The sequence below is a fragment of the Eptesicus fuscus genome, chromosome 12 (assembly GCF_027574615.1).
Source record: "Eptesicus fuscus isolate TK198812 chromosome 12, DD_ASM_mEF_20220401, whole genome shotgun sequence".
Lineage (NCBI taxonomy): Eukaryota > Metazoa > Chordata > Mammalia > Chiroptera > Vespertilionidae > Eptesicus > Eptesicus fuscus.
This window is the reverse complement of record NC_072484.1, coordinates 69,398,980-69,426,436: the sequence shown is the minus strand read 5'-3', so window position 1 is coordinate 69,426,436 and position 27,457 is coordinate 69,398,980. Positions and strand designations below refer to the sequence as shown.

The following is a 27,457-nucleotide window of genomic DNA, read 5'->3' as shown; positions in this document are numbered from 1 at the left end:
CTGTTCACCAAGGTGAGAAAGACCAGGAGAGAACCCAGTTGGGCCGGGTATTGGGAGCACATAAGAGAAAGTCGTCCTGCTGTCCTGGAAAACCATAGGCCTGGAGTCAGGATACTTTAGCTCTATTTCCAACTCTTCTACTAGCCTGGGGTGAGCCCCTGTCCTTCCTGGAGCTGAGTAGTTCTCCCATCTGTAAAATGGGTGGGTGTGGGGCAGTGGATTCATGGTGGGCTGTCGTGGCCAGATCTGGTGGAAAACAGAGAGCAGGTGAACAGGAGCTGGCCCCACCAGGAGGGCAGGTGTTTGTACGCAGACCTTCTAGTAGGAGGATGCACCCATGGGGATGGGGCAGGAGCCTGACCAGGTCAGGGGGCCATCTTGACCATCTGCCTTGCAGAGGGATCTTCTCTCCGTGGCCAAACACTCGTGACCACCATTGTTATTGGTGCTGTCGAGCATGTCCTGCAGTTGTAAGTCACTGACCCTTGACAACGTGCCCTTTTGATGTTTTAGACCTACAACAGCCAGAACGAGAGCAACGAAGACTATGAGATCCCCCCAATAACACCGCCCAACCTCCCAGAACCGTCCCTCCTGCACCTGGGGGACCACGAAGCTGGCTACCACTCGCTGTGCCACAGCCTCGCGCCCAACGGACTGCTCCCGGCCTACTCCTACCAGGCCATGGACCTCCCGGCCATCATGGTGTCCAACATGCTGGCCCAGGACAGCCACCTGCTGTCAGGCCAGCTGCCCACGGTGAGTTTCTATTTCACCATAGTTCCTGCCAGTTCCAGCAGGGAAGCGGGTTGGAAGGGGAGCAGAGTGGTAGTGCCTTGGTGGGGACCCTGTGCTCGTGTGCAGGGTCTGGGCTCTGGGTTGCTTGCATGGGCATCTGCAGACTATGGGGATGGGCATGGAGGAAAGTGTATGTCTTCACACTGCTCACTTCTGGAACTCTGTTTATAATCCTCTGTTTAGTATTCTTTTTAATAGTATAAATCACCTGAATTTTTATTTTTAACAGCTTTATTGAGATCTAATTCATATGCCATATAATTCACCAATTTAAAGTGTACAATTCAGTAGCTTTTAGTATATTCAAGTTGTGTAACTATCAATACAATCCACTTTAAAAAAAATATATCTGGGTGGGAAATAAAAGGAGAGAAAGGAAGAGGGGAGGGAAGAAGCCAACTACTCAAGATCCACATTTTATAATGTTGGAGGTCTGGCTAAAGAGCTCAGTGGAAATTGATGCTCCATTTCTTGAGGAACAATTTTCTGTGGGCCCATCAATAATGCAGGGCCTGAGCTTCCTCTTCTCTCTCTAGGAGAACTGAAGATACCACAGCCGTATGGTTTTCATTCCACTTTGTCGGAATGCTTATACCTGAGCTGCTTGGCAGCCAATTTCCTAACAAAAGCTTCCCCCCTTTAGACTGTCCCAGTTCGGGATTTATGCAAACACGAGCCAGGGTAGGGCTGTGAGTGCGGGGGTGAGGATGGCTGTGGTTCGGGGCCATGGTGTCACAGGCCTTTGGTGATCGATGGCGACCATGTGGAGCCGTGTGCGGGCTCCGGCGTCCTACAGACTTGCCTTAGATCTCTGCTCCACTCTCACACTTCAGTTCCCTGGTCTTGGAATCATCCTAGTGCCCACCTCCTGGTTGCCGTAAAGTATACCTGAGATAACGTAGGCGAAGTCTTTGCCAGTGTCTGCCAATGAGTAAACCGTCGGGGGATATTTGCTATTAGTAGTAATATCAATAAAAGTGAATTCCCACGGTAACCAAATGGCACTGTGTGCCTGTCAGTCACATTTAGCTAAAGGAACAGGCTCGCAGGTACCTTGGTAGGGTCACCTGGTTATTATAGCTCTGATAATTACAAAAGACGTTATCTGTTTATCAAAGATGACCCCCTGATCGCTCATCCTAGGAAATGCTTCTGTTGGGCTCGGTCCAAATAGCCACTTTGCAGTCATTTTCCAGATTTCTTTCAAACAAGCTCATGTTAAAGATGCTTCACAAATTCAGATTGCTTTAATTCTTCCATTAGGCAGAGTTTTCAAGGGCCCATTGAGTTTTATATTCCCTTGTTAAGTAATGAAAGATAAGCAAAGTCTTTCATCCAGGGAAGGGCTACTGGACCAATTAGGAAACCAGGTAAGAACATGCCCGTCCATCAGGACTCAGGCAAAGAGAGACAAGCACTACGAAGACAAATTCTTTTTTAAAAATATATTTCTTTATTGATTTCAGAGAGGAAAGGAGAAGGAGAGAGAGATAGAAACATCAATGATGAGAGAGAATCATTGATTGGCTGCCTCCTGCATGTCCCCTACTGGGGATCAAGCCTGCAACCCAGGCATGTGCCCTTGACCAGAATCGAACCCGGGACCCCTCAGTCCGCAGGCTGACGCTCTGTCCACTGAGCCAAGCCGGCCAGGGCGAAGACAAATTCTTAAATTGGTCTGAGCTGCAGGAAGCAGGTGTGTGTCTGTGTGTGGATGGATGTGCATTCTGTGTGGGTGATGCTGGAATGTGTGTCATCACCTGTTAGGAATCAAGCACCATGCAGAGGGCTTTACAAACATTTTCTCACATAATGCTCCCAAAACCGAGTGAGGCAGGAATTACTGTAATGAGGAGATGGAGGCTCAGAGCAGGTATCAGTGTCCTGTGGCTGCTCTAACAAATAGTCACAAGCTTGATGGCCTAAAACAACCAGAAATAGACTTTCTCATAGCTCTGGAGGCTGGAAGTTGAACTCAGTATCACTGGGCCCAGATCAGGGTGTCAGAGGGTGAGCTTCTTTTGGAAGCTCTGGGGCAAACCTGTCCGTTGCTGCTTCTAGCTTCTAGTGGTGGCCAGTGTTCTTGGCTTGTGGCCGCATCCGTCTAACCTGTCCTCACGTCACTGTCCCCTTCTCTTGTCGGTGAAATCTCCCTCTGCCTTTCTTAGAAGGATGCTTGTGATGGCATTGGGAATAATTCAGGCTCCTTAGCTCTGGAGCCTTCACTTAATCACACCCACAAAGACTGTTGGGTTTCCCCCCCTCAAATACAGCAACATTTACAGGTTCCAGGAATGAGGACCTGATGTGCTTCGGGGGCCATTTTTCAGCCTAACAGTGATCAGCTGTGCAGCAGCCTTTATTGAACCCCTGCTAGGGACCCGGCATTGTTCTGAGCCCGCGTCCGTGAGATGCCCTTGAAGAACTCCTGCAGGTGGAGAGACGGGTGAAAACTCCATTTCTGAAAATGTAGTAAATGCTCTGATGAGATCAGTGTATGGTGCTATGTGCACCCAGAAGGGGCACCTTTGGGAAGTGACGGCCTGACACACAGTAGGCTCTATGAATAAATGAATGAAGGTCACACAACTGTTAAGTAAAAAAACCAAAAACACAAAAACCAACAGGATTCAAGTCCAGCTCTGTCCCCTACCATGCACCTCTCAGTTTTACCAGGTGTTTGAGGGCTGGAGCAGCTGGGCTGGGGGGCCACAGGTGGCACCGAGGTGCCCCGATGGGCAGGATGCCACAGACCCTGTTTGCAGAGACTGCAATGCATATTGTCCCTGGAGAGGTGGGTGGGGCGAAGGCGTTTGACATCCATCTCATGAATGCCGACCGAGGCCCTGTGGCTCTGACCCAGAGGCTGCCCTGGCCCTTGCGGCCTCCTGACCTGCATGGGAGTCGGTCCTTCTGCTTTAAAGGTGTGGCTGCGGGCGGGAATCCTGTATCGTGGTGGAACTGGGCCCCTTGATGGAATTAAATCCGCTAAGGCTTCTCCCTCGACTTCTGTGTCTTAACTGATTAAACATTCATTTCCAAGACAAAAAGAGTCAATTTAGTATGAAAGATATATTTTGCCGGTTTAATTTAAAGCACTGCACCTCCATCTGACCCCTATTTTCATAACTCAATAATTTTATCCTGTGTTGATTGTCTCATTTTGAGAGAGATATTGTATGTATAAATCAGCTTCTAAAATACCCAAAGAAACCAGAAGAGTGGAATTTATTAAGGAGCCTCTGGTAAGTCTGAAATAATTTATTTTGGAGTCGTCCTTGGGAAATGTTCAAGCTGATAGTCCTGGTTTACCCGGGAGAGGAATTATCCTGGGAAGGGACAAAGCACGACGCTCCCAGCCAAGTTCCCTGGGGACCTTGCACCTCTGGCAGGACCAGAGGAACCCTGGGAGGCTGGGGCAGGTGGAGGCGGGGCCTGACGGGAAATGAGTGCTGGCAAAGCTCTCCCTGTACCATGTGGGTTCTGGTGATTCGGGAAATACGGGTTTCCCAAGGCGGAGCCCTGGGGTCACCGGAGCTGTGTGGTCCCGTCTCCGGCCTCGATTAATATAGGGGACGGTCACAGCTGTCATTCAAATCTTCTCTCCCAGCTTTGTCTGCTTCCTCTGGGATCTTAGACAAATCACTTCTCTCCCAGCCCGAGTTTTGCTATCTATGGAATGGGAATTGGGATTCCAACTCTGGCAAACTCACACATAGAAAAATGGGAAGAGTGGCTTTGTCAGCTGTGACACGCTGGACACGTGTATGGGTGTGAGGTCAGCTAAACCTTCCACTGGCACTATGGCACGTGCCACTGACCTGGGAGTTTAAATCTTATTAACTTGGATCAAAACGCTGCGTGCTAGAGGAATTACCCTGGGAAGGGACAAAGCCTGCCGCTCCCAGACAAGTTCCCTGGAGACCTTACACCTTTGGCAGATGCTCTGTGCTCTGGGTCCCTGTCCCAAAGCATCTTGCCAGGACTGGTCCTTTGGAGAGGGCAGGGGCCGTGGCCCAGGGACCCCCATGCCAAGCGAGAGGTCTCTCCAGGCTGGTCTCCTGGGGTAGACTGTGGGAGAGAGGGCTGGGTAGTACCTTAGTTGCCACTTCACCCCTTGCTTTGTAGATGGTTCCCATGAGCGAGCCTGGGTTAGGGCTTGGCGCCTGGGGGCAGGGCTCAGGGCTCAGGGCTCAGAGCCACAGCCTGTGTGTTGACTCTGGGAGCTCCTTTGAATTCCCCCTAAAACCTACCCTCCTCTCTTCCTGTGCTCTGTTTCCCCTCCGATCTCTCTCTCCTCCTCTTTCCCCCTCCTCCTCCTCATCCCTCTTCCCCTCAGGAGACTTGATCTGCCTCTGATTCTCACAGGTTGAGATTCAGGAGGATCCCCTCCCAAGTCTGAGGAAAAGAGATCAAAGACCCTCAACACTTGGAGGTAGTTGAGATTCAAACCTAGTCATTTTATTGTCCTTAATGCATAATTTTTTTGTTTTGTTTTAGGATTGTATCAGTTTTTGCTGTGTAACAAAACCACCTCAATGCATAGTGGCTTAAAGCAAACCATGAACTTAGTTTCTTGTGATTCTGTGGTTCAGCAAGGTAGCTCTTTTGTTTTGTTTTGTTAATCCTCACGCTAGGATATTTTTCCATTTATCTATCTATCTATCTATTTATTTATTTATTTATCTATTTATTTATTTATTTTTAGAGTGGTGGGGAGGGGGCTAGACAGAGAGAAACATCGATGTGAGAGAGACACAGCAATTGGTTGCCTCCTGCATGCACCCCACCCAGGGTCAGAGACTGAGCCTGCAACTGAGGTATGTGCCCTTGACAGTAATAGAATCCGGGACTCTTCAGTCCAAGGGCCAGTGCTCCATCCACTGAGCCAAACCGGCTAGGGCAAGGTAGTTCTTTTGAATTGGACTGGCTCGGCTGATTTCTGGAGTCAGCTTACAGCTCGGCTGGGACTGCATGGTCTAGGATGGCCTTGTTCACACCTCGGCAATTGGCCCAATGTCAGCTGGGGCCAGTGGGGATGTCTTGGCGGCAGGTCTGTCATCCCGTAGTGGCCTGGGCTTGTTCACATGGCTGTGATCACAGGGTTTCCAAGACCATCACGAAAGGGGAGGCCCCCATATGCAAGCACTTTTCAAATCTTTACTTGCTATTGTCCCATTAGCCAAGTCTCATGTCTAGCCCGGATTCAAGGGAGAGAGAAGTGGACCCCACCTCTTTTTATTTTTAATATATATTTTTATTGATTTCAGAGAGGAAGAGAGAGACAGAGACAGAGAGAGAGAGAGAGAGAGAGAGAGGGAGAGAGAGAGAGAGAGAGAGAGAGAGAGAGAGAGAGAGAAACATCAATGATGAGAGAGAACCATGGATCGGCTGCCTCCTGCACACCCCCACTGGGGATGGATCCCGCAACCCGCGCATGTGCCCTTTACCAGAATCGAACCCGGGACCCCTCAGTCCACAGGCTGAAGCTCCATCCACTGAGCCAAACCAGCTAGGGCTGGACCCCACCTCTTAAAGGAAGAAATGGAAGAGTCACAGAGCAGAAGGGCATGGCAGGGAGGCAGGGATGTGTAGCCCTTTTTGTAATCTACTGTGATAAAGTTTTGCTTTTTTGTGTGTTTTTGTTTTTTTGACGTATAGCATCACCTAGTAGTTAGGAACATGGGCTTCGGGGTTAGGCCAACCCAAGTTCAAACCCAGCTCTACCATTTGTTACCCTCTATTCCTGAGCTCAGTTTCTTCATCTGTAAAATGGAGGCAATATTATTGCCTCATAGGAACTCAGGAAGACTCAGTCATCAGATGTAGGAAAAGTACTCAGCCCAGTGCCTGGCACGCAGTAGGCGTTCAATCAATGTAAACTACTCTGTTTATTCATTGGTTCGTTTTACTGATGGGGTTTGGGTGGCTTCAGTCTTGTTTGTCCAGTCTGACGTGCTGGGGGTCGGCTTTGCTGGGGCAGTGGTCAGGCTGGCTCCCCGGTGGGGGGCTGGTCCAAGAGGTAGGTGTAGGGGTGGATCAGACTCTGAGGCGGTTGGGGTTGGGGAGAGGGCACCATCTGGGGGGCGGGGGGGAGGGCATATGAAGTACACCAGGACCTCGGTCAGGGCGCGGCGCTTGAGAGCAACAGCAGAATGATAGTCCCCCTGCTTGTGAAGAAGAGGAGAAGGTCCCAACCCCAACTCCTCCTGCTGCGTGACCGGAGGGCAGGACCCCTTGGCGAAGGCCTTTTCCTGGGTGCCATGCTTTTGTCTCACTCCCCTCTGGGAGGGGGACCGGGGGTGCTCACCTTCCCAATGGGCCTCTGAGGACCCCAGTGGGGGTAACCCGAGGCCCAGGGGTTTCTTTCTATTCAGCAGCGTCCAGATGAAACGCCCTCCCCCCTCCCGTTTTCCAGAGGCAGTAAGCGAAAGAAATATGTCTTTTTACATTTTATAAAACTCAGAAAAATGACTTTAAACAGCTTTTGCTCCCCTGCTATAATTATTTATTTTCAAACACTCCTTCAGGGCACTGCTCCGTTTTCTTATCCTACACTCCTCTTTCTCATAAATGAACCATCACTTCAATAAATCATTATGAAAACAGAGACTAACACCGGCTCTGAAAGGTTGAAAGATTTATGTAACACATTTATGTTTCCCATTTTCTCATTCTGGTACTCGGCTGCAAAAGCTAAGCTAATAAAAGCTGCTATTAATATTTCTTGTTGCCTAGCAACCCCAGAGCGGGAGTAATAGCTTCAGCTAGAAAAATAGATGACCGATAAGGAAAAATTCAATTCTTTTATTATCTCAGGGGGAAATGGCCTTTTACTGGAACATTATGATGTACGAGTGTGAAGTTGAACACAAAAGGGGTTTTTTTGTGTGTGTTTGTTTTTCTATTTTTAATGAACATTATTTTACCTCCACTAACTCTTTTAGGGCACTTTTGTTTTCTTTCACATGCCCCCTCCCCCTTACCCCACCCCTCATGCTTAATTTAGCAGCTATAGTAGTTAAGAACCTGTCAGCGTTTTTTAGTTTAAAAATGGCTTTTGCAAAGGTTTAGAACTCGGTCATAAAAATTCACTCCCTGTTAAAACTCAGGCCAGCGATAAGCCAACACAGGCTAGCTCTCTGTGAACAGGCTTGCGTTTGCAGAGAGATAAGACTCATGGTTTTCACTAAGAGAAAGGTCGGAAAAGAACAAAATGTGTTCTTTCCTGTGTCCCAGTTTCCTTTGGAATTCTGGGATGCTGTCTCTTTGGAGAACTGTTTAAAGTTTGAAGTGTGTGTTCAAAGGGGGACAGGACGGGGCATGGACATTTATTGAGCACCTGCTGTGCACAGACTTGGTATCGTTGCCTCTTTCAACCACCCTCTGAAGTAGGAACTGTTATTATCCCCATTTTTCAGATGCTGAAACTGAGGCTTCGAGAGGCCAAGGAATCATCCCATGGTAGCCTGATGCCATGGATTTCACATCTTTGTGCTTTGGCATAAGGCAGACTCATTAGTCAACAGAGCCAAATATCAACAGTACAACGATTGAAATTTCTTTTGAGAGCTCAATTTTTTAAACTTAAACTTCTTCTAATGTCACTTCTTCAAAATAGACTCGCCCAGGCTATGGTATTTTGTGGAAGAGCCACACTCAAGGGGCCAAAAAGCCACATGTGGCTCGCGAGCCGCAGTTTGCCGACCACGGGCATAAGGTGTCTTAACTTAGCATTATCAACATTTTGGGTGGGATAATTCTCTGCTGTGGGATATCCTCTGCATTGTAGGCTATCCAGGCCTCTGCCCACTATTCATGGGCTCTAATAGCACTCCCCCAGTCGAAATAAAAATTTAAAACGCCTCCAGTCATTGTCAAATGTCCCCTGGAGGACAAAATTACCCCTGGTTGAGAACCACTGCCTGCTGTTCCCTCTGCTTGAAGGGCTCTTCTCCCTTGTCAACCTGGTGAACTCCTATTCCTGCGTCAGAACCCAATTCAGAAGTCATCTTCTCTCTGAGGCCCTCTGGATGCTCTGGGCTGGGAGGAGGGTGAGGAAAGTGAGACACTGGTCTTGATCACAAAATTTAAGGGAGTGCCAAAACACTCAGTAATCAAGCTAAATAATATTTTCATATGCTATTTTTATAAATAAAATTACCACAAAAAGCCATGATGAACAGTAAATAAAAAATTTGAATAGAGGTGGGATCAGCCTGAATTCATGACAACTTGTAGTTGTCCATTTAGATTCCTATCTGTGCTGCCAGCCTGGGACAGCCTGAAGGCCAGGTCTATGCGTTATGTCTGTCTCTGGCACCAGCATCTAGCACAGGGCCTGCCTAACAGATAACCCTCAATGGCTGTTTATCGACTGAATGAGTGGGAGGAGAGAGATGACTTGTCCAAGGTCACATAGTGAGAAAAAGAGTAGAGCTGGAACTTGAACCTGGGCCTCTGACTCTAAGCCCAGTGCTCTCTGCACCCTTTAGGCTGTGTTCCGTGTGAATGGAGGTTGCCTGCAGAGTGGTGCGTAAGCCACGGGGGATTCAAAGATGTCCTGGGGCCCTCACAGTCTGGGGGAGGGGGACAGGTAACGGCAGCCAAGTGTCCACTTGGCTCACTTCAGCCTCACAACCCTCGTGCCAGGCAAGAGCTGGCAGCTCCCTGAACGTCTCCAAGAGCGGAGCGTCTCCAAGAATAGAACTGTGAGGTCAATGCCTTGGAGCACTGCCCATGCTCACTGTGGCACAGTATCTCGATCTTTGGAGGGTAAGGACCACACCTTGTGTGACCCCATATCCTCTTGGTGAACTTTTCCTAAATGAATGGATGAATTATCAGCAGCTGCAATTTGCTAACATTTATTTGGCACATATTATGTGCTTGGCATCCAGCTAAGTCCTTTTTATTTGTATCTCATTTAAACCTTCATCCTGAGAAGGAGGAGCTATTATCATCGTTGCCATTTCACAGAGGAGAAATCAGAGACATGGGGAGGTAAACCACTTGATTACACAACTATCGTGGTGGCGCTAAAATTTGAACCCAGGCATGCTGACTCCCCAGCCTGTGTACCCCATAGCTCACCTGTACAGCTTCAAATGAATGAGTGAATGAAAACAAGAATGAGCAAGGGAATGATTAGGCCAGGATTGAGACCCACTTTATCTGACTCTGAGTCGGGCCATTCAAATTCGTAAGTAACCACAGCATGAAGCATAAGGTGCTTGCTAGGAATGAAAAACAGATGAGGAGCTCAGAGGTGAATCGTAGCAGGGAAGGCTTCCTGGAGGCGGTGGCCTTGGGGCCAAGCCTTCGAAGCCAGAGGACAGCAGCAGAAGCCTGAGAGGAGGGAGCATCACACCTGCCTACACTTTCCTGTTCAGACCCAGTGGCCACCCTTCCTGCTGGGACTCACAGAACAGCTTGTGATGTATTATGATCGCTTCGGCGCCCTCTGGTGCCCATCCTCTCAACCCCCTGCCAGGCTCCTAATGGGAGTCCTGACCCTCTGGCTGTGAAGGCTGCACAGGCCAGACATTTAACTTTCATTCTGGGCGAGGTGCCAAGCTTGGCAGAGAACTGGCTCCTGAGTCATGAGGGAGAATTCAGGAAAAATCGCGGCAACATTCGTCAGCTGCAGCTTCGATATTACCCTGTCTAATGGCTCTTTGCTCCGACTGCATATTCAGGGCCATGTTGGGGAAAATGAGCTTTTAATGTACCGCCGGCATTGCTGAGAAGCCATCGCTGGCTCCGTGGAGTGTCTGGAGCACATAAACTTGAGATCTATTGGAGTCGTTTCCCTCCGCTCCGGCTGGGTAATAAAGAGTCAGTCTCGGGTTCTCTTTCTCTCATCTTGCGGCTTTGTCCATTTAGAACCCGGTGTCTTCGTAAACGCCAACAAGACAAATAAAGCTCATCTACATGTTAAAGCTTCCGAAGAGCGTGTCCCTGCGCCGCTGGGCCAGGAGCATTTCGAGGAAAGGAGCGTCCTGTGGGAGACGTTAGCACAGCAGCTGGGTCGGGCCGTGGCCCGGCCGGGAGGGTGGCAGCCTGCTGTCCACACCTTGGCACTTAACCGGAGCCTGGAGTCCTGGGGTTCCCGTCCTGCCGTGCTGGCTGATCTTGGGCATTACTGTCTCTCTTTGAGCCTTAAGTAAGATGCTGTCTAACCCACAGGGTGGCTGTGCTATTGAAATACTGCTTAGCTTTGTGTCGGGGATGTAGCAGGTGCCTGAGAGGAGTTTGCTGACAGGCTGACGGACGGAAGGAACACACGCATGCATGAATGAAAAGTAAAGGCTGCCTCTGTGAACACGTCACAAACTGTAGAGTGCTGTACCGGGCAGCCTTTTCTGTCTTATAGTAGCATCCACCTTCTCTCATCTAACCCTCCTGCCGACTTCAGAGGAGATGGGGTTATCCTCGGTTCCAGATGCGTTTCTGAGACTCCGAGGGCAAGGGGCTTGTCCAGAGACGCACAGCCAGGAAGTTGTGGAGGCAACACGAGGACCTTGTTCTCTTGACCTCAGTATGTTACGCCCTCATGGTGCAGAGGCAGCTCTCACCCCTGCCCCCGGGCCTCTGAGCTGGGAGGTGGGACTGTCCCTCTGTCCCTCCGTCCGTCCAGTGTGAGGTGGTCAGAGCTCTCACTGAGATAGGCGGGAGGGGCAAACACGTTAGCCTGGATGGCTGTTTCCCAAAGTCTCGGTAGCAAAGGAAAAGGGGAGGAGTTTGGGATGAGTAGTTAGACCTTGTCCCTCGTCTGTTGGATGGAGCGTGGGCCTGGGATGCTGGCGTCCTGAAGAGTCTGTCCTGAATAAGCCATTGCAAGTTCTTCCAGAAACTGATGGAGAGACTGGAGTCGGGAAACCTGGGTTCCCGTCCTGTCTGCCAACACGAACAACTGTGTGGGGCAGGTCACTTTCTTCCCAACCTCAACTGTTTCATCTGTTGATTGGACAAAGCCCCGATTACCAAGGGGAGTTGTAGAGATCAAGGGAGAGAGGTCTCTAAAGCATATCATGGATGGGCCCTGCAGGGGGTCGTCGTCACTGGGGTGGCAGATCAGAGCCATGGGTCAGGAGAGCTTGTGGGTTGGGAGGGGGTGCTCTGGGGCCAGACAGCTGCATGTGTAGCCAGCTGTGGGACCTTAGCCAAGCCACTTAACCTCTCTGTGCCACAGGGTCCCCCTGGGGCTGTTGCAAGGAGTAAATGAGATATTCCAGATGGTATTCAGATCCGGGCAGGAGCGGGAGGCTGGCCTGGCCCCGCAGGGAGCTCTCAAGCATGAATTAGACCACAGAGTTGCTGGCATTTGTCCCCAGTGTGAGGTGTGAGTCAATCATGGGTGACAGGCTGGAATGGGAGTGTGCCTCCTCCATGACTCTCTAGGCAAGATGGCTCCCATTGGCCAAGGGCCGTTCTTGGAGAGGGAGGCAGCTGTGGGCCTCTGACAGCCAACACTTCCAGGAATTGATCTGGGTGGGGGTCGGGGGACTCCAGCAGCATCTGTATCTAAAATGAGGTCTTCAGGCCAGCAGGGTCAGCCTCACCTGGGAGCCTGTGACTGACACAGCTTCTTACGCCCACCCTAGACCTGAGCCCCGTGTTTAACCAGGGCTCCAGGGACGGCCGTCACCCTCAGCGGAGTCCTGAATTCTCCAACGTTTTCAGGACACACGGAACTGCCCCTTGTGTTTCTGTTTGCCTTGAGGATTTCGTCACATCTGTTGCGGTTGCAAACCTTTCCCCCGGAGAAACCAGAGGACCCACAGCTCTGCCTGAGGTTCCTGACTCCTCCCAGCCCCTCATGCCTCCTATGGGCACAGGCTTTGAAACAGACAGCCTGGCATGGCCATCCCCAGCCTGTGGTGAGAAGGGGGCCAGGCCATATCTCCCTTGATTGTAGAACGTCTCATCCTTATGAGGCTTCATGGGTCACTGTGCACCAAGGGCCGAGGCAGAATTAGAAATAGAGTGCAATAGAAGAGAAGAAAACCCAGGACAGGGAGATTGCTGGGATCTCTGCGTGACAGCAGAATGTGGGGTTCCCACCTGTGAATCTGGGCCCAAAAGGTCAGCCTGAGATGGTCACTCCCCAACCCACAGGACTCCTCTTCTCCCTTGGGAACCAATACCTCGGCTCCCATGTCCTTGCACCTGAGGCCCCTCCTCCCTGCTCTCTCATCTGCCTTATGTATGAACTTGACGTAGTCTTACTTGGTAGCCAGCATGTTGGCCACATCCTTCTGCGATTGTCCACCATTGGGACCTTGGTCATGCTAAACTGGAACTGTATCTTCCCATTACTCCCTCCAAAGTGATTCCCATGGTAGGGACCATGTTCACTGTGCCCCAGCACATGGCAGAAGGCTGCAACTGAGCCGGTATCAACAGCACTGGTGACCTGTGTCCAGCCAATGACACGAGACAATACTCTTTTGGGCTTGACTGCCACTGTGGTCCCTTAATGTGGACACTCACATGGGGTCACTGCCCTGCTGAAAGGGGTCAGTACTTTGCCAGAATCACTGTCACTGGCGTTGGACTTTGAGAGACCTGAATTTAAGCGAGCTCCTCCAGCTGCTTGCCGCGTTGAGCACATTACCCACCCCCTCTGAACTTTAGTTTTCTCATGTGTAAAGTGGATGTGTTAATAATCCTTATGGGGCTGTTTTGAAAATTAAATGCTGTAATGCTTATACAGTGCTCAGCATGGTAGTGGTAGCAATGCTATTATTTGTCTCTAAGCACTTTGTGGATGGGCTGCCTTTGTTTTCCTTCCCTGCCAACCCACATGGAAAACTCTGTATCCTTCCTAGTTCCCCCCAAGATGTTCATCTGCCAAAGTATTGATGGACAAGGCCAGTTCCCTAGGGGCCTTGGGGGGTACCCGCCACAGGCATGCGATCTATGCTCCCAAGTCCCCTTTTGGCCACACTGACTCTGATGCGTTTTCCAAATCAGTGGTCATGTACCATGTACCCAAGGCCTTATTAATCTGCTGTAGCAATGACATCCATCCGGCACAGTAGCTGGACATTTTAATTTATTCTCTTGTGGTTGTGGTTGGTCTTTTCTCTCACACTGTACCATTTTCCATTGGGGCACTTGTGAAATTTTATTGATTTAGCCTAGCTCTTTCTATATTAAGAATATTAGCCCTTTTGTCATGTATATTGCAAATATTTATTCTCAGCTTATTTCCTTCCCATCTAGTTTTAATGGTGGTGCTGTTTTTTTTTCATTTTAAATCTTTCTCACATTTTCTGTGTACCTAAATCTGTGTTCTTTTTTATGGTTTCTGCCTTCAGTGGGAACATAGGAAGCTCTTTTCCAATAAAATGTCACATTGGTTCTAATATTGTTTTTCCAAATGCTAAATGGTTATCAATATCATTTACTTAAACTTCCTCCTTTCTCCCACTGACTTGATTTGTTACTAAATAAATATGCTACAAAAATATACTTAAAAATACATGGGTTTTCTTCACTTTTCCATTATTTTCTTTTTTCATGTTCTTACTCCACTGTCTACACTCCGCTGGCTTCGAAGTATGGAATACAACTTTCCCACAGTTCTTGCTCTTCAACTATTTTCTGACAAATCTCACTCATTTCGTCTTCCAGATGAATTTTTAAGTCACTTTGACAAAAACCATTCCTTTTTTATATTGGAATTTCATTGTATCCACCAAATAAAATGGGGAGATTTTATGTCATCATGCTATTGAGTTGTGCCATTCAGAAACACAATGTGAATCTCCATTTATTTAAATAAATTTGCCTCTCTTTATAGTTACATGGGTCCAACATATTTCTTATACATTTTTTTTCCTTAGAATTTTATACTTTTGCATTGCTTTGTGGTTAGAATGTTTCAACTCTGTTTTATAACTTTTTATGGGTAAATAAGAAATCAGTGTATTTCTTATACTTATTCTGACCGTCTCAAATTCTAACTCCTTAGAATTTGAGGTTTTGGGCATTTCTAGAAATTCTATCACATCTATATAGATGCTTTCCAGTGGTTGTAACTCGTTGCTTTTTGTTTCATTGCATTGGGTCAGATTTCACTAACTAGTGATGCTGAGTGACCAGTGATCTTTGCTTCTCCCCCAATTTAATGGGAATGAAATCCACCCTTAGCATGAAGTCAGTTTCTTTAAAAAAACAAAGAAATATTTTTATTGATTTCAGAGAGAAGGGGAGAGGGAGAGAGAGACAGAAACATCAATGATGAGAGAGAATTATTTATCGGCTGCCTCCTGCATGCCCCACACTGGGGATCGGCCTGCAACCCGGGCATGTGCCCTGACCAGGAATCAAATCATGACCTTCTGGTTCATAGGTTGACGCTCAACCACTGAGCCATGCTGGCCAGGCTGAAGCCAGTTTCTTAAGCATACTTTAAAAAATTCTTAATCTTTCAGTTTACCTATAATTTTTTGTTGAGTTTTAGCAAATACCTATTAAGTATGTATTGAGCTGATCATAAAGTTTTTCTTCCTTAGTATATTGAAGTGATTAATTTTATTAATAGATTCCCCAATATTGATATATTCTACTTGATTATGGGATGCAGTTATACCTACATATTGAAACATACATACACATACATACTTCTTAATATGAAGCTGATTTAATGTCCTATTACTTAACTTAATATTTTTCTAGTGAAATACATCTATAGTTTTCATTTTATAAGATAGCTTTCTCATAATTCTGTATAAAAATACAGATTATACTATAATCTACATAACCATTATACAGGTTATACCATCTTCATAAAATGAAGTTTATTACACTGAGATCTAGGTGTACCAGTTAATAATGCAGATTTTTTTCAATAGATGGAGTTACACATATGTTGATATATATGCGATTTGATATGTATGCTATTTTGTTGTATCGACAGCAAGCTTCAAAACTTCATATGTCAAATTTGCTGAAGGTGTTAACATCATAGATATTTTTACGCTTAAAAATGTAGAATTTCATGCCAAAAAAGAGCATTTGTGGGAAGTTTTAATTCATTATTTTGAAGAAAAATTATAGTATACTTCGGGAAGCTTATGGTGAACATGCTCCATATCAAGATACTTGTGAATGCTGGTTTAAATGCTTTAAAAGTGATGATTTCTATGTGAAAGACAAAGAATGTCCAGGTCAACAGAAAAAGTTTGAAGACCAACCATTACAAGCATTATTGGATGAAGATGCGTGTCAAACTCAAAAACAACTTGATAATCAGAAAGATTAAACGTTGCTCAGCAAACAATTTCTGATCATTTACAAGCAATGGGAAAGATTTTAAAGGAAGGAAAATGGGTGCCACACCAACTGAACGAAAGACAAATGGAAAACGGAAAAGTCATCAGTAAAATGTTGCTTCAATGGCACGAAAGAAAGTCTTTTTTGCATCGAATTGTGACTGGCGATGAAAAGTGGATTTATTTTGAGAATCCCAAACGCACAAAATCATGGGTTGATCGAGGTCAACCATCAACATTGACTGCAAGGCCAAATCGCTTCGGAAAGAAGACACTGCTCTGCGTTTGGTGGGATCAGGAAGGTGTGGTGTATTATGAGCTTCTAAAACCAGGTGAAACCATTAATACTGATCTCTACCGACAACAAGTAATCAATTTGAACCACGCTTTGATCGTAAAATACCAGAATGTGCCAGTAGACACGGCAAAGTAATTTTGCTTCATGATGATGCACCATCACACACTTCAAAACCAGTTAAAGACACGTTAAAAGTTCTTGCCTGGGAAGTATTAACCCACCCTCCATATTCACCAGACCTTGCTCCTTCAGATGACCACTTGTTCCAATCGATGGCACACGCACTTTCTGAGCAGCACTTCAAAACGTACGAAGAAGTGGAAAATTGGGTCTCTGGATGGTTTACCTCAAAACAGGAAAAGTTCTATTGGGACGGTATCCACAAGTTATCTGAAAGAGGAGAAATGTGTAGCTAGCGATGGACATTACTTCGAATAAAGCACTTTTGATGTTTCTCTTGAAATTATCGTGTTTTCTTTGATTACAAAATCCGCTATTATTAACTGGTACACCTAGTATAGTTATTACCATTGAATTATATATAGTATTATTTTGTAATTTTTATAGGCTTATTCCACTCTTATATCCCTAAAATTATATATTTTAATTTCTCTCTTATTTCATGTGTATTTTTACTAGAGCTTTATCCATGTTACTTGCGTATCTACTTGGTTTTATTAATTTTATTCGGGTAACCAGCCATCAGAGTTATGTTTCTTTTTCTTTTTCTTTTTAAAAATATATATTTATTGATTTTTTTTTACAGAGAGGAAGGGAGAGGGATAAAGAGTTTGAAATATCGATGAGAGAGAAACATCGATTAGCTGCTTCCTGCACACCCCCCTACTGGGGATGTGCCCACAACCAAGGTACATGCCCTTGACCAAAATCGAACCTGGGACCCTTGAGTCCACAGGCTGACGCTCTATCCACTGAGCCAAACCGGTTAGGGCCAGAGTTATGTTTCAATTCTGTTACTTTTCTCTTTTTCTTAACTTACTCATTTCTCCTTTTATGTTTATTAATCTTTCTTTCTGTAGATGTTTAAATGTTTTATTTTAGATTCTTTAGTTCACTTTTATTGTTTACTGTTTAATAATAAAACATTTATGGCTGTACATCTTTTCAGAGTATGGCTTTGGCTTTATTCTATAAATTTTGAAATGAATACAGAATTCTTCCAAAAACATGGCTTTATTGATTTTTCTAAAAGCGGCACATGTAATAAAAAAATTAAACACAAGCAAACACAAATAAATAAAAGATCATTAAAACCACACCGTCCGCAATAACCAGGATTAACCCCCCCATTTGCTAAGTATCTTTGCCATCATGCCTTTGTGCATTATACACATACACGTATACCTGACATAAATGGGACCATGCTCTGGTGCCTTTTCCTCTGCTCTCTAGTCTGTTCTAGACCTGCCCACTTTCTGCAGGTCTGGGATGGATGAATTTTCCTGTCTGTAATTATAGGTCATGCCCTTATTTTTAGGGTCTGCATAGCATTCTGATGTCACAATGGATGTTTCATTGTAAATGTAAGTAATGTCCTATTGGCAGACATTTAGGCTGCTTCTGACTTTCCTCTATTATAAAGTTCTCTTGGGACGGGTTCCTAAGAGTTGTGGAAATGACTTGTTGAGGGTGTGGTGTCAGGAGAGGGAGGAGAGGAGAGCTCTACCTTGGGCAAGTGTCTTAGCCTCTGAGCCCCAGTCTTCTCATTTGTAGCAAGGGGAATCGTCCTAGTGTCCGCCTCAGAGGAGGGGTGTGAGGGTCCGTGAGGATCTATTTGTGGAGCTTTTGAAACTATTTACAGCCTGTGGGGGTCCTAATGCTAACAGCGGGAGAGGGGACACATATTCCTCTGAGCTGGCCATGGAGGGGTGGGAACTCTGGTTTTTAAGGCTGGACTCAGCCTGGATTCTAAAACAGCCTGTTGCCCAGAGCAACTGTACCTGCTCTGGCAACATCCGGCCGTTGCCCTGAGGTGGCTGGACTGCATGGAATGCCTGGCTTCCTCTCTGCTCCTCACATTGTCTCAGGGACAGATGTCCCCAGCCCTCTGCGCCAATTAATTTGTGGCAGATTAGGCAGCGGGAACCAGCTCAGAACTCGGAATCCTGTCTGCCTTGGATCCACTGTGTGACCTCAGGCCAGTCCCTGCCCTCTCTGGGGCCTTCCATCCCTGGACGCTTCCGGCCTGACCACCCGCAACTCTTCCAAGAAAGGATATTGGCTATTTGCCTGCAGCCTCCAGCCCTCTCCTGGGCATTTCAATCGCGGCTTAACCAGGGACTTCAATAGGCAACGCTTTTCTCGGGAGTTCATAAACACATGTAAACACGGGTGAGGATACAAAATACTGAGCTATTGAGCGGCCAGGCAGTAAAACACACCAGTGTTTGTTGTGCTAATTGAATATTCATGAGCTGACTGTTTAAATTACAGTTCACAACTGTTGCAGGGCCTGATGAATAATTTAAACGAGGGTGGCCAAAGAGATTTCAGCACCGCATTAGCCAACTGCTCAGGATCAGCTAAGAGAATTGATAATTAGCTTGGAATATCCTATAATAAATTATTTGAAAAGATGGTTTTAATTAGCGTGTGTGCTAATTCACAATGGAGAATGTTAAGCGTTGAGGAGGAGGAGGTGAGTAACCCTTCCCTTTCCTGGTGTTTCCCTCTCATGTGGGGTCCAAACACCTGCTGGGAATCTCTGAGCCCTGCTGAGCCTGCCTCCGGAATCCCTCCCACCTCACTGCCCATCCCAGCTCAGACATCCTGTCACGGCCCTGCTGGTGCGGACGTCTGACCTGGTTTCTCTGCTTCTGTCTTTCCCTGCTGGTTCATTCATGAGCTGGTTCATTCCCAGTGTAGCTTCCAGAATGCAAATCTGATTCCACTCTTGCCCCTTGTAGAGCCCCTCAAGGGAGAAAGCCCAGGAGATGAAGTGGCTGGTCAAGGTCATTCAGGTTTCCGGAGGTACAACAGGAGATGTGTGGGGACGGGAGAGGCACCCCTGGCTGAAGGAACAGCATAGGCAAAGGCAAAGAGGCAGGAGCAGGCAGTGTGTGGATGGCCAGTAAGGAGCAGGACGAGGAGGCATGAGGAAGCAGGAGTCTGGCCGTGCCATGCTTCAAACCCTTGGAGAGGGGCATGGCGGAGACAAGTCCCATTTAGGGGCTCGAATCCATGGGCCTGACTTGGAGCTTGGGGAGGCCTACCGGGCTCCTTCCTTTAACATGTATTGAGTGCCTGCTGTGTACAGGCCTGGGGCAAAGCAGGTCCCCTCCTTCCTAGACGGAGCACACAACCGGAGTCATTCACACGAGGGTGAATGTAAAATTGCAATGGTGACAAGGTCAATAAAAAAACACAAGATGCCATGAGAGGCAATAATCGGGGACCCTGGTTTAGGTAGGAGAGCCAGGGAAGGCTTCCTGGAGGTGGTGACATTTGAGCTGAGGACTGAAAAGTGAGTAGGGGTTAGGGAGGCAAACTGGGTTCCAGGAGGAGGGAGCTGGGCCCGCTGGGCATCAGAGCTGCCCCTCGCAGAGAGCGGTGCTGAGGATGGGGGTCTAGGACAGTCCCTGGCAGTGGCCTGGCGGGGTGGGGCGGGGGGAGACTGGACTGGTAATAGGAAAGAGGTGCCTGTGTATGGGGAGGTGGCGGGGAAATACCCCTCATTTTCTGGACCCAAACCCTGGCTCTGGTGCTTAAAGGTACAAGACCTTGAGCAAGACATGAAGTTCCTCAGTTTCACTTCACCAAGGTTCATTCATGTGCTTTTTCATTTGTTCTATAAACTTTTATTGAGCCCCTACTCTGTACCACGTGCTCTCCCAGGCCCCGTGCAGATGACAATCCCTGATCCATGGGCCTTACATTCCAGTGGGACAGACAGACAGACAGACGAGATAAAGGAGTAAAATACACCCTCCCTGCCTCTGAGATGGAGAGGCACAGGTTCCTGCCAGATAAGCAGACACATCCTCCCAGAATGTGGCTCAGCCCCTGTGGGAGCAGCACCGGGATCCCAACCCATGGGCCAGGGCATCAGCCCTCCGCCCCCCACCCCCTTCAAAAATAGGAACCGAAGATCAAATTTGGGAAGAGGGGGGATTCACGCTCAGACAGGTCATTTGGTTATCAGCCTCCTGAGACCAAGGGCGTGAGTGCCACCTCCTCCGCTCACCCTGGTCCATCACAGCCGCCAAGTTCTCCTGACCTTTTACCCTGAGCACAGGAGACCTGCCAGGCCACCCCCACTCACGGCCACCAGGCTCCCCAGTTTCTGCAGGACCCCCCTCATCCCCTGTGATCTGCCCCTTGGCGCTTCCCCAGCTTCGTCCCTGCCTTGGCCCCAATGCACCCTGAAGTCCTAGAACCCCCCAACACTCGGGGACGTCTTGCTGACTCAGGACCCCAAGCCTCGCCTGACAGCCAGTTCCTTTGTTTTCGTCCAACGGATCCGCGCGAGTTCAGCAGCAGTCAAAACAGGACAGATACACTGTGCCGACTCCGACTCCGTGTGGTGATAGCTGTCCCTTCGGGCACTCCGCCCTGCCGGCCCAGCCCACACCGCGCCCGGTGCCCTCAGTGGTGAAAAGAGCTCAGACTCTGGGGTCAGGCAGACCCGGGTTGGGCCTGGCGCTGCTCCGGATGAGCTGCGGACAGGGACCAATGGACGTCGCCTCCCTGAGGCACCATCCGCTCGTCTGTAATCGGGAAGAACAACACTGCCTCCCAGGAGACCAGCACTAAGAATGAGGCCGTGAGGGTCGCAGCCAGGCTGTGGTCCTCAGTTCTGTAGTTCAGGTCCCCTTGGGGGCGTGACTGTGACCGGAACACCCGCCCTCCGCAATCACACTCTCCCCTGAGCATCCGAGGAGAAAGTTGTCCTTGGACACCTGCCTGCTGTCCCATCTCGCCCCTGACGGTCCCCGGGGAGCTTCCAGGGAGGCCCTCGACCCCGGTTGTCAGTATTCCCTCCCCTCCCATTCACTCTGGCTTCTGCCTGCCCCCTGACTCTGAAACAGCTCCACTCAGGGCCCTGGTGGCCTCCTCATTGCCAAAGGCACTGGGCACGTGCTGCCTTTATCACACTCGACATTTGGCTGTATTAGACCAGCTGGCCACCCCCTTCTTCCTGAAACTCCCCCTCCTCTGCTCCCCTGATGTGACTGGTGCTTCAATGCTCTGGTGTCCTCTGCGCTCAGACCGCCTCTTGGCCTCCTTGCAGGCCCCTCCTGCCTCTCTCTCTGCCTGATTCTCCACGGTTGTGGCTGGTACCACTGGGGACCCAGGTCCGTTTCCACTGCTTGGTCCCCCTCTGGGCACCGGACCATGTAATCAACCATCCCCGCCTGCCGACCCCACCGGGCTGGCCATGTCTCTCCTGCCCTGGACCAGCTCGTGGATGTCGTTGGTGATCTGGTGTCATCCTTGACCACCTGCCATGACCACCAGTTCCAAAAGGGCCAGTACACAAAGACTGGGGAGAAGTATGTGGTTAAGTGCTGGAGGCTGAGAGAGGCCTGGGGTCTCTGGGATCCCCCTAAACCAGACCCTTGGGCACTGTTGACATTTTGGGCAGGGTTATTCTCCATGGCGGGGCTGTCTGTGTATTGTACGGTGTTTGGCCGCATCCCTGGTCTACTACCCACTAGATGCCAGTAGCATCTCCAAGTTGTAACAGCCGAAAAATGTCTCTAAATATTGCTAAATGTCCCCCAGAGGGCAAAATGACACCAAGCTGGAGAAGGGTCCTGAGGTGGCAGCATGCTTGGTTTAAAGGGTAGAAGGAGGTGAGCGTGCTGGTGTGGAGTGGAGGGGGTGGAGGAACAGAGGGGAGAAGGCAGAGAGGTACCAGGTGGTGGGGGTGGCGGAGGTGGGGGGGTGGGGTGGGTTGTTCTAGGTGTCTGTTGCTTAGTAAGGCCTTGGGCTTCTTCTCGAGTGAAGTAGGGAGCTGGTGCGGGCCCTGAGCAGAGGCGTGGGCCTTTGTGCCAGAGGACCACAGCCCCATCCCAACCTGAGCAGAAACCTGTCACCCCGAGACAGGCAACCCCAGACCAATGTCTCAGAGCCCAGTATCTGCAGACCTTCTTTCCAACACCACACCAGCCAGAAGGGGACAAATTGCTTTGCATTTACGTCCTTCCCTGCTGGTGCCTACATATTCATAACGGGATGATCAGCGTAACCAGGAATGGGGCTGTTGCGTTAAAGGATAAATTAGTCTGACTCTTAACTCAATAATTAAAACTGTGATGGCGCTTGGCCTGCAGGGATAATGTACTATTATTATAGTCGTTTGTTTCAATTAAATGCTCACTGATTTTACAATAGCAGCTGGGCACCTGTGCACTGTAGCTATTACTCTGAACAAGACATCTCAAATTTCAGGAGAAATTTGTCAGCGTGCAAAGAATCTCTCGCCAAGCATGAAAGTTTATTAGAAATACTTACTGACAAGGATTCCGGGCGAAGGGGAGGCTTCCTGTTGGCTTTCTTTTCTCCTCTTTTGTGCTGGGATTTTTCTTCCTAAAGGGAAATGGTTTTCAAATAGTTGCCTCTGGAAGCCCGAGGAAACCTCAGAGAGCAGTGTGCCCCTGGAAAGGTTGGCCTGGAGGGGTACCTGGGGTGCGGAAGACTGAATAATCCCCCCAAGATGTCCCCCACGCCCTAATCCCTTGGGCCTGTATGTTACCTTACAGAGGGCAAGGGATTTTGCAGATGAGACTAAGATGAATTCTTGGGATGGGGAGATTATTCTGGACTATTTGGGTAGGCCCAGTGATGCAATCACAAGTCCTCCTGAGAGGGGACTGGAGAGTCTGCTGAGGCCCAAAGAGCACCAGGCGTTAGACCTGTGGGGTCAGACCGGACTGGGCTCAGCAACTCAAGAACTCGGTACTTGAGTTCTGGCTGGGAAAGAATTCAGAGCCAAGGCTCAAAACTGTAAGAGAACTTTTATTTATAAAATCACAGAGGTGCCCAGCAGGTGTGGCGCAGTGGTGGAGCGTCGACCTATGAACCAGGAAGTCAGGGTTCGATTCCCAGTTGGGGCACATGCCCAGGCTGCGGGCTTGATCCCCAGTAGGGAGGTGTGCAGGAGGCAGCTGATCAATGATTCTCTCTTATCATTGATGTTTCTGTCTCCCTCTCCTTTCCTCTCCAATTATATATATATCATCACAGAGGTGGAAGAAGTAATTTGTAGAAGATATGGGCTTAGGAAACAAGTTATAAAAACAGAGGAAGGGCCATAGGAACTTAGGAGTGAGGAAGGTAATGTAATGCACCTGGCGGGGGGGTGGGGGGGAGGGCGGTGAGGGGGAAAGGCTCAGGTGTGTCCCAGGAGGGTTTTGAGGATGGAGATTTTAGGGGCGGTCCCAGGGGAAGATCTCAATAGAATATTCAGCAGCTTTCCAGGTGTGTCTTTTTAGGGTCAGGGTCTCCATTGATTGACTGGTCGGCACCAGGGCAGGGGTCATTATCCAATGCAGCTGGTCCTGAGGTCAGCCTTGGTGTCTCTTGTCTAGTTTTGCTGCTTTTCTGGGCCTGGAGCTGAAATACAACTGAGGCCTTCGTGTTATCTCTAGGGAGGAAAGGTCAGGGGTCCAAAGCGCATGACCGGTGATGTGCTAGGGGAGGAAAGGTCATCCTGGGGGCACGTTCCCACCCTACAATTGCCCTCTGCTAGACACCCTGGGCTTTCCACCCTGGGGACCTTCTGGACCTGGCCCATCGGCCTTGCTCTGTCATGTCTGTCTAACTGCCCACAAGTCCAACACCTGGAGTAGCTGATGTGATGATGGAAGCAGAGAAAGGAAAGGCCATGTGATGCGGGGCCATGAGACAAGGCACAAGCACCACATCCATAAAAAAAAAAAAATTAATGAGACAGATTCTCCCTTGGAGCCCACTGACACTGACTTTGGACTTCTGGCCTCCAGAACTGGAAGATAGTGAGTTTGTGTTCTTTGAAGCCACTGGGTTTGTGCCATCATGTTACATCAGCCGTAGGAAACTAACCCAGTGTCTGCTGCTTCCCGGAGGCCTGAGACCACTTTCCCCAGGGAGGTGGTTCTGCTGCAGATCCCAGAACTGCCTGGCAGCGGCCGGCACAGGGCACAGCCCTGGTTTCTGACGCCCTGTGCTTGAAGCCTGTGGCCATCCCCTTAGCCCCTGCAGGCACGGTCCCTCTGTGCTGAACACACCGGCCCTCCAAGTCCTAACCTAGGGGACCCCTTTATCCCCACCTCCCCCTCTTCCTGACACTCTAGTTATGCCCAGCTATGATGGGCAGCTTGCAAAGCTCATCACACCACTTGTATTAGTCAGCATTCTCCAGAGAAACAGAACCAATAGTTTAGATGGGCAGGTAGGTAGGTAGATAGATATGAAAAGGAATTTTCTCACTTGGTTACGGAGACTGAGACACCCAGGAGAGCCGATTCTGAAGGCAGGAGAAGCCAAGGCAGAAGTTGCCCCTTCCTCAGCCTTTTTGTTCTAGTCAGGTCTGCAGTTGACTGGAGGAGGCCCACCCACACTGGGGAGGGGAACCAGCTTTATTCAGTCCGCTGAGTCAGATGCTCATCTCACCCAGGATTCCCCCTCAGACACACCCAGAATAAAGTTTGACCAGATGTCTTGGCAACCAGGGCCCAGTCCAGTTGACACATCAAACTAACCCTCGCACGGCTCCATGCCTCTGTGCCCCTGCATGTGCTCCTGCTCCAGGGAACCCCTCCACACCCGTCTTGTCCTGCAGCCCTCCCCTTCAGGAGTCCGCTCAGAGTGTTCTCCTGGGGAGAGGCTTTCTGGCTCTCCAGTCCTTGGAGGACCCCCTTTCTGCCCAGCCCAGTCCTCTGAACACCTGTGCCGCTGCTGGTTACACGGTGTGAGTGCATCCCCGCCTCCTCCATCAGACTGCACTCAGGTGGGTGCTTGTGGTCTAACCTTGGTCTCCTGCTTCTAGCCCAGGATCTCAGGCATAAGAGCTCTTAGGGAATGTTTTTTGAATAAATGAATGAGTAGCAGGAGCAGTCTTGGGGACCCGAGAGGATTAGAGAAGTCAAATGACCACAGAGGTCGTTCTGATGAGGGCAGCTCAAGGCAGAGGCCGAGTCAAGGGCATGAGAAGGAGGCTCAAGACAGCACTGGAAGCTCAGATTTGGAGTTCAGTGGCCAACTACCAGATCTCTCTCACCAGTCCAGGTCTTTCTGATTTTCAAGAGAGGCTGCAACGTGAGCCGGAGCAGGAGCCCAGTGGTGGCCAGGGCGGGGCTGAGCTGAGGGACAGCACCCCTGGTGATGCAGTGCCTGAGGACATGGGCGTGGGAACCAGACAGACCTTGATTTGAATCCCAGCTCCAAAGGCCTGGGGCACATTTCCTTCCCTTTCTGAACCTCCGCTTCCTAGTCTGTAACATGCTGATAATAAACACACCTTTCCTCCCATGGCTGGGTGAGAATTAAACGTGGTCGGGAGATCAGTGCCCGGCAGATGGTAACTGCCAAATAAAGGTAGTGCTTCAACCAGTATTTCTTTTTATTTGACAACATTTGACTAACACAGGAGTTGCCAACCCATAGCCATAGGCCAAATCTGGCCCTCGGCTTGTTTCTGTAAATAAAGCTTTATTGGCACTCAGTCACACCCACTGGTTTACACATTGCCTATGGCTGATTTTGTCCTACAACAGCAGAGTTGAGTAGTTATGACAGAGACCATCTGCTCTTCAAGCCCCAAATATTTTACACCTGGTCGTTTATAGAAGTTTGCCAATTACTGACCTAATAAATGTGGCCAAGGTTTGTGAAGCACCCTTGTGCCAGGCCCTGTGCTGTAATTTTTATCATCATTGGAGCTTTCCTCCTGGTTTCTCTCTCCTCTCATATTTTAGAAACTTCCAGCATTTGTCAGCTCTTCGTAGCCCATTTGAGGTTAGGTTCAAGCTCATACCTTCAGGAGGTTTGAATGAAGGAAAGGAAACCTTCTTGTGTTGGACACCTACTATGTGCCAGGCTCTGGACAAAGTTACCTTTTCTCCGCATCCTCACAGCTGCCCTGTGAGAGCAGGTTCCTTACCTTCCCCCCACAGTAGAGCCATTAGGATCTGGGTGGGTGCAGGGAAGAGATCCCAGACTTGAGAAACGGCCAGGATCCTGATTTTTCTACTTCCTAGCTGTGTGACCTTGGGGAAGTGGCCAACCTCTCTGAGTTGTAGTGTCTTTATTGTAAAATGGGGGTGATTAATGTTATGTCAAAGATTTGTTCATGAAGTGCCTGGCGCATAGTGAGCCTCACTAAATATAATAGCAGGTATTATTGTCATTATTACTAGTGTCACCAAATCAGGGATATTACCTGTTAGGAAGGTCTACTCTGGGATAGTGGAAGGGACTGTAAAATGCTCTCAGTGGCTTGATAATTTTCCTTTGGGATCTGACTGTGCTCGGGAGAAGTCTCTGGACCCTCTGGGATGAGGCCGGGGCTTCAGGGAGGGGCCACAATGAGCAGAACCGCGGTGGCCTCCGGAGAGGCGTTCTGACTCCCAGGCAGAGCGTGCGGCTGTGTTCACCGACACCTGGTCCCTGCCGCGGAGGACGCAGGCAGGGCGCAGGCAGGGCGTCAGTTTTGTGAATCTGCAGAAGATGGGAAAGAGAAAGGTGCGATTTCTCCTTCTCTCCCTCCTGTGGGGCCCTCAGCACCTGGGGCTGCTCTCCACAGAGCGTGCGAATGGGGACTTGGTGGAAAGCCGCTTTGTGTTCCTGAACCCTGAGCACCTATTAAGCCAGGCGAACCTAATGATGCTCGCAGCAGCTCCTCGTTACCGTTTCTCCTGTTTCATCTCCCTGGAGAGGCTGCACGCGTGGCTCTTGGACGTGTCCATATGCTTCCAGGAGGAAGCAGGAGGCGTGGCTCAGTGGGTTACCAGACATCTCGTTAGTGCCAGCTGTGCACCAGGCCTCCTGCCCAGGGCTGGGGAGGCACGGCATGTGTCTGCACAGAAGCAGATGCTTGGCACCCACCATGCTGAGCCCGGGGAAAGGCTCAGGA

General features: G+C 49.1%; 1 protein-coding gene across 5 annotated transcripts in view; it reads left to right on the top strand.

Annotated features, from left to right (window-relative positions):
* The window catches only part of TOX2 (TOX high mobility group box family member 2), a 107,733-nt gene that overhangs the window by 66,927 nt on the left and 13,349 nt on the right, over positions 1–27,457 (top strand). For all 5 annotated transcript variants that reach the window (XM_028137106.2, XM_054723874.1, XM_054723875.1 and 2 more), the window contains exon 3: positions 514–759. In XM_028137106.2, coding sequence (XP_027992907.2) covers positions 514–759 — 246 coding nt within the window. The remainder of the gene's footprint in view (positions 1–513; positions 760–27,457) is intronic.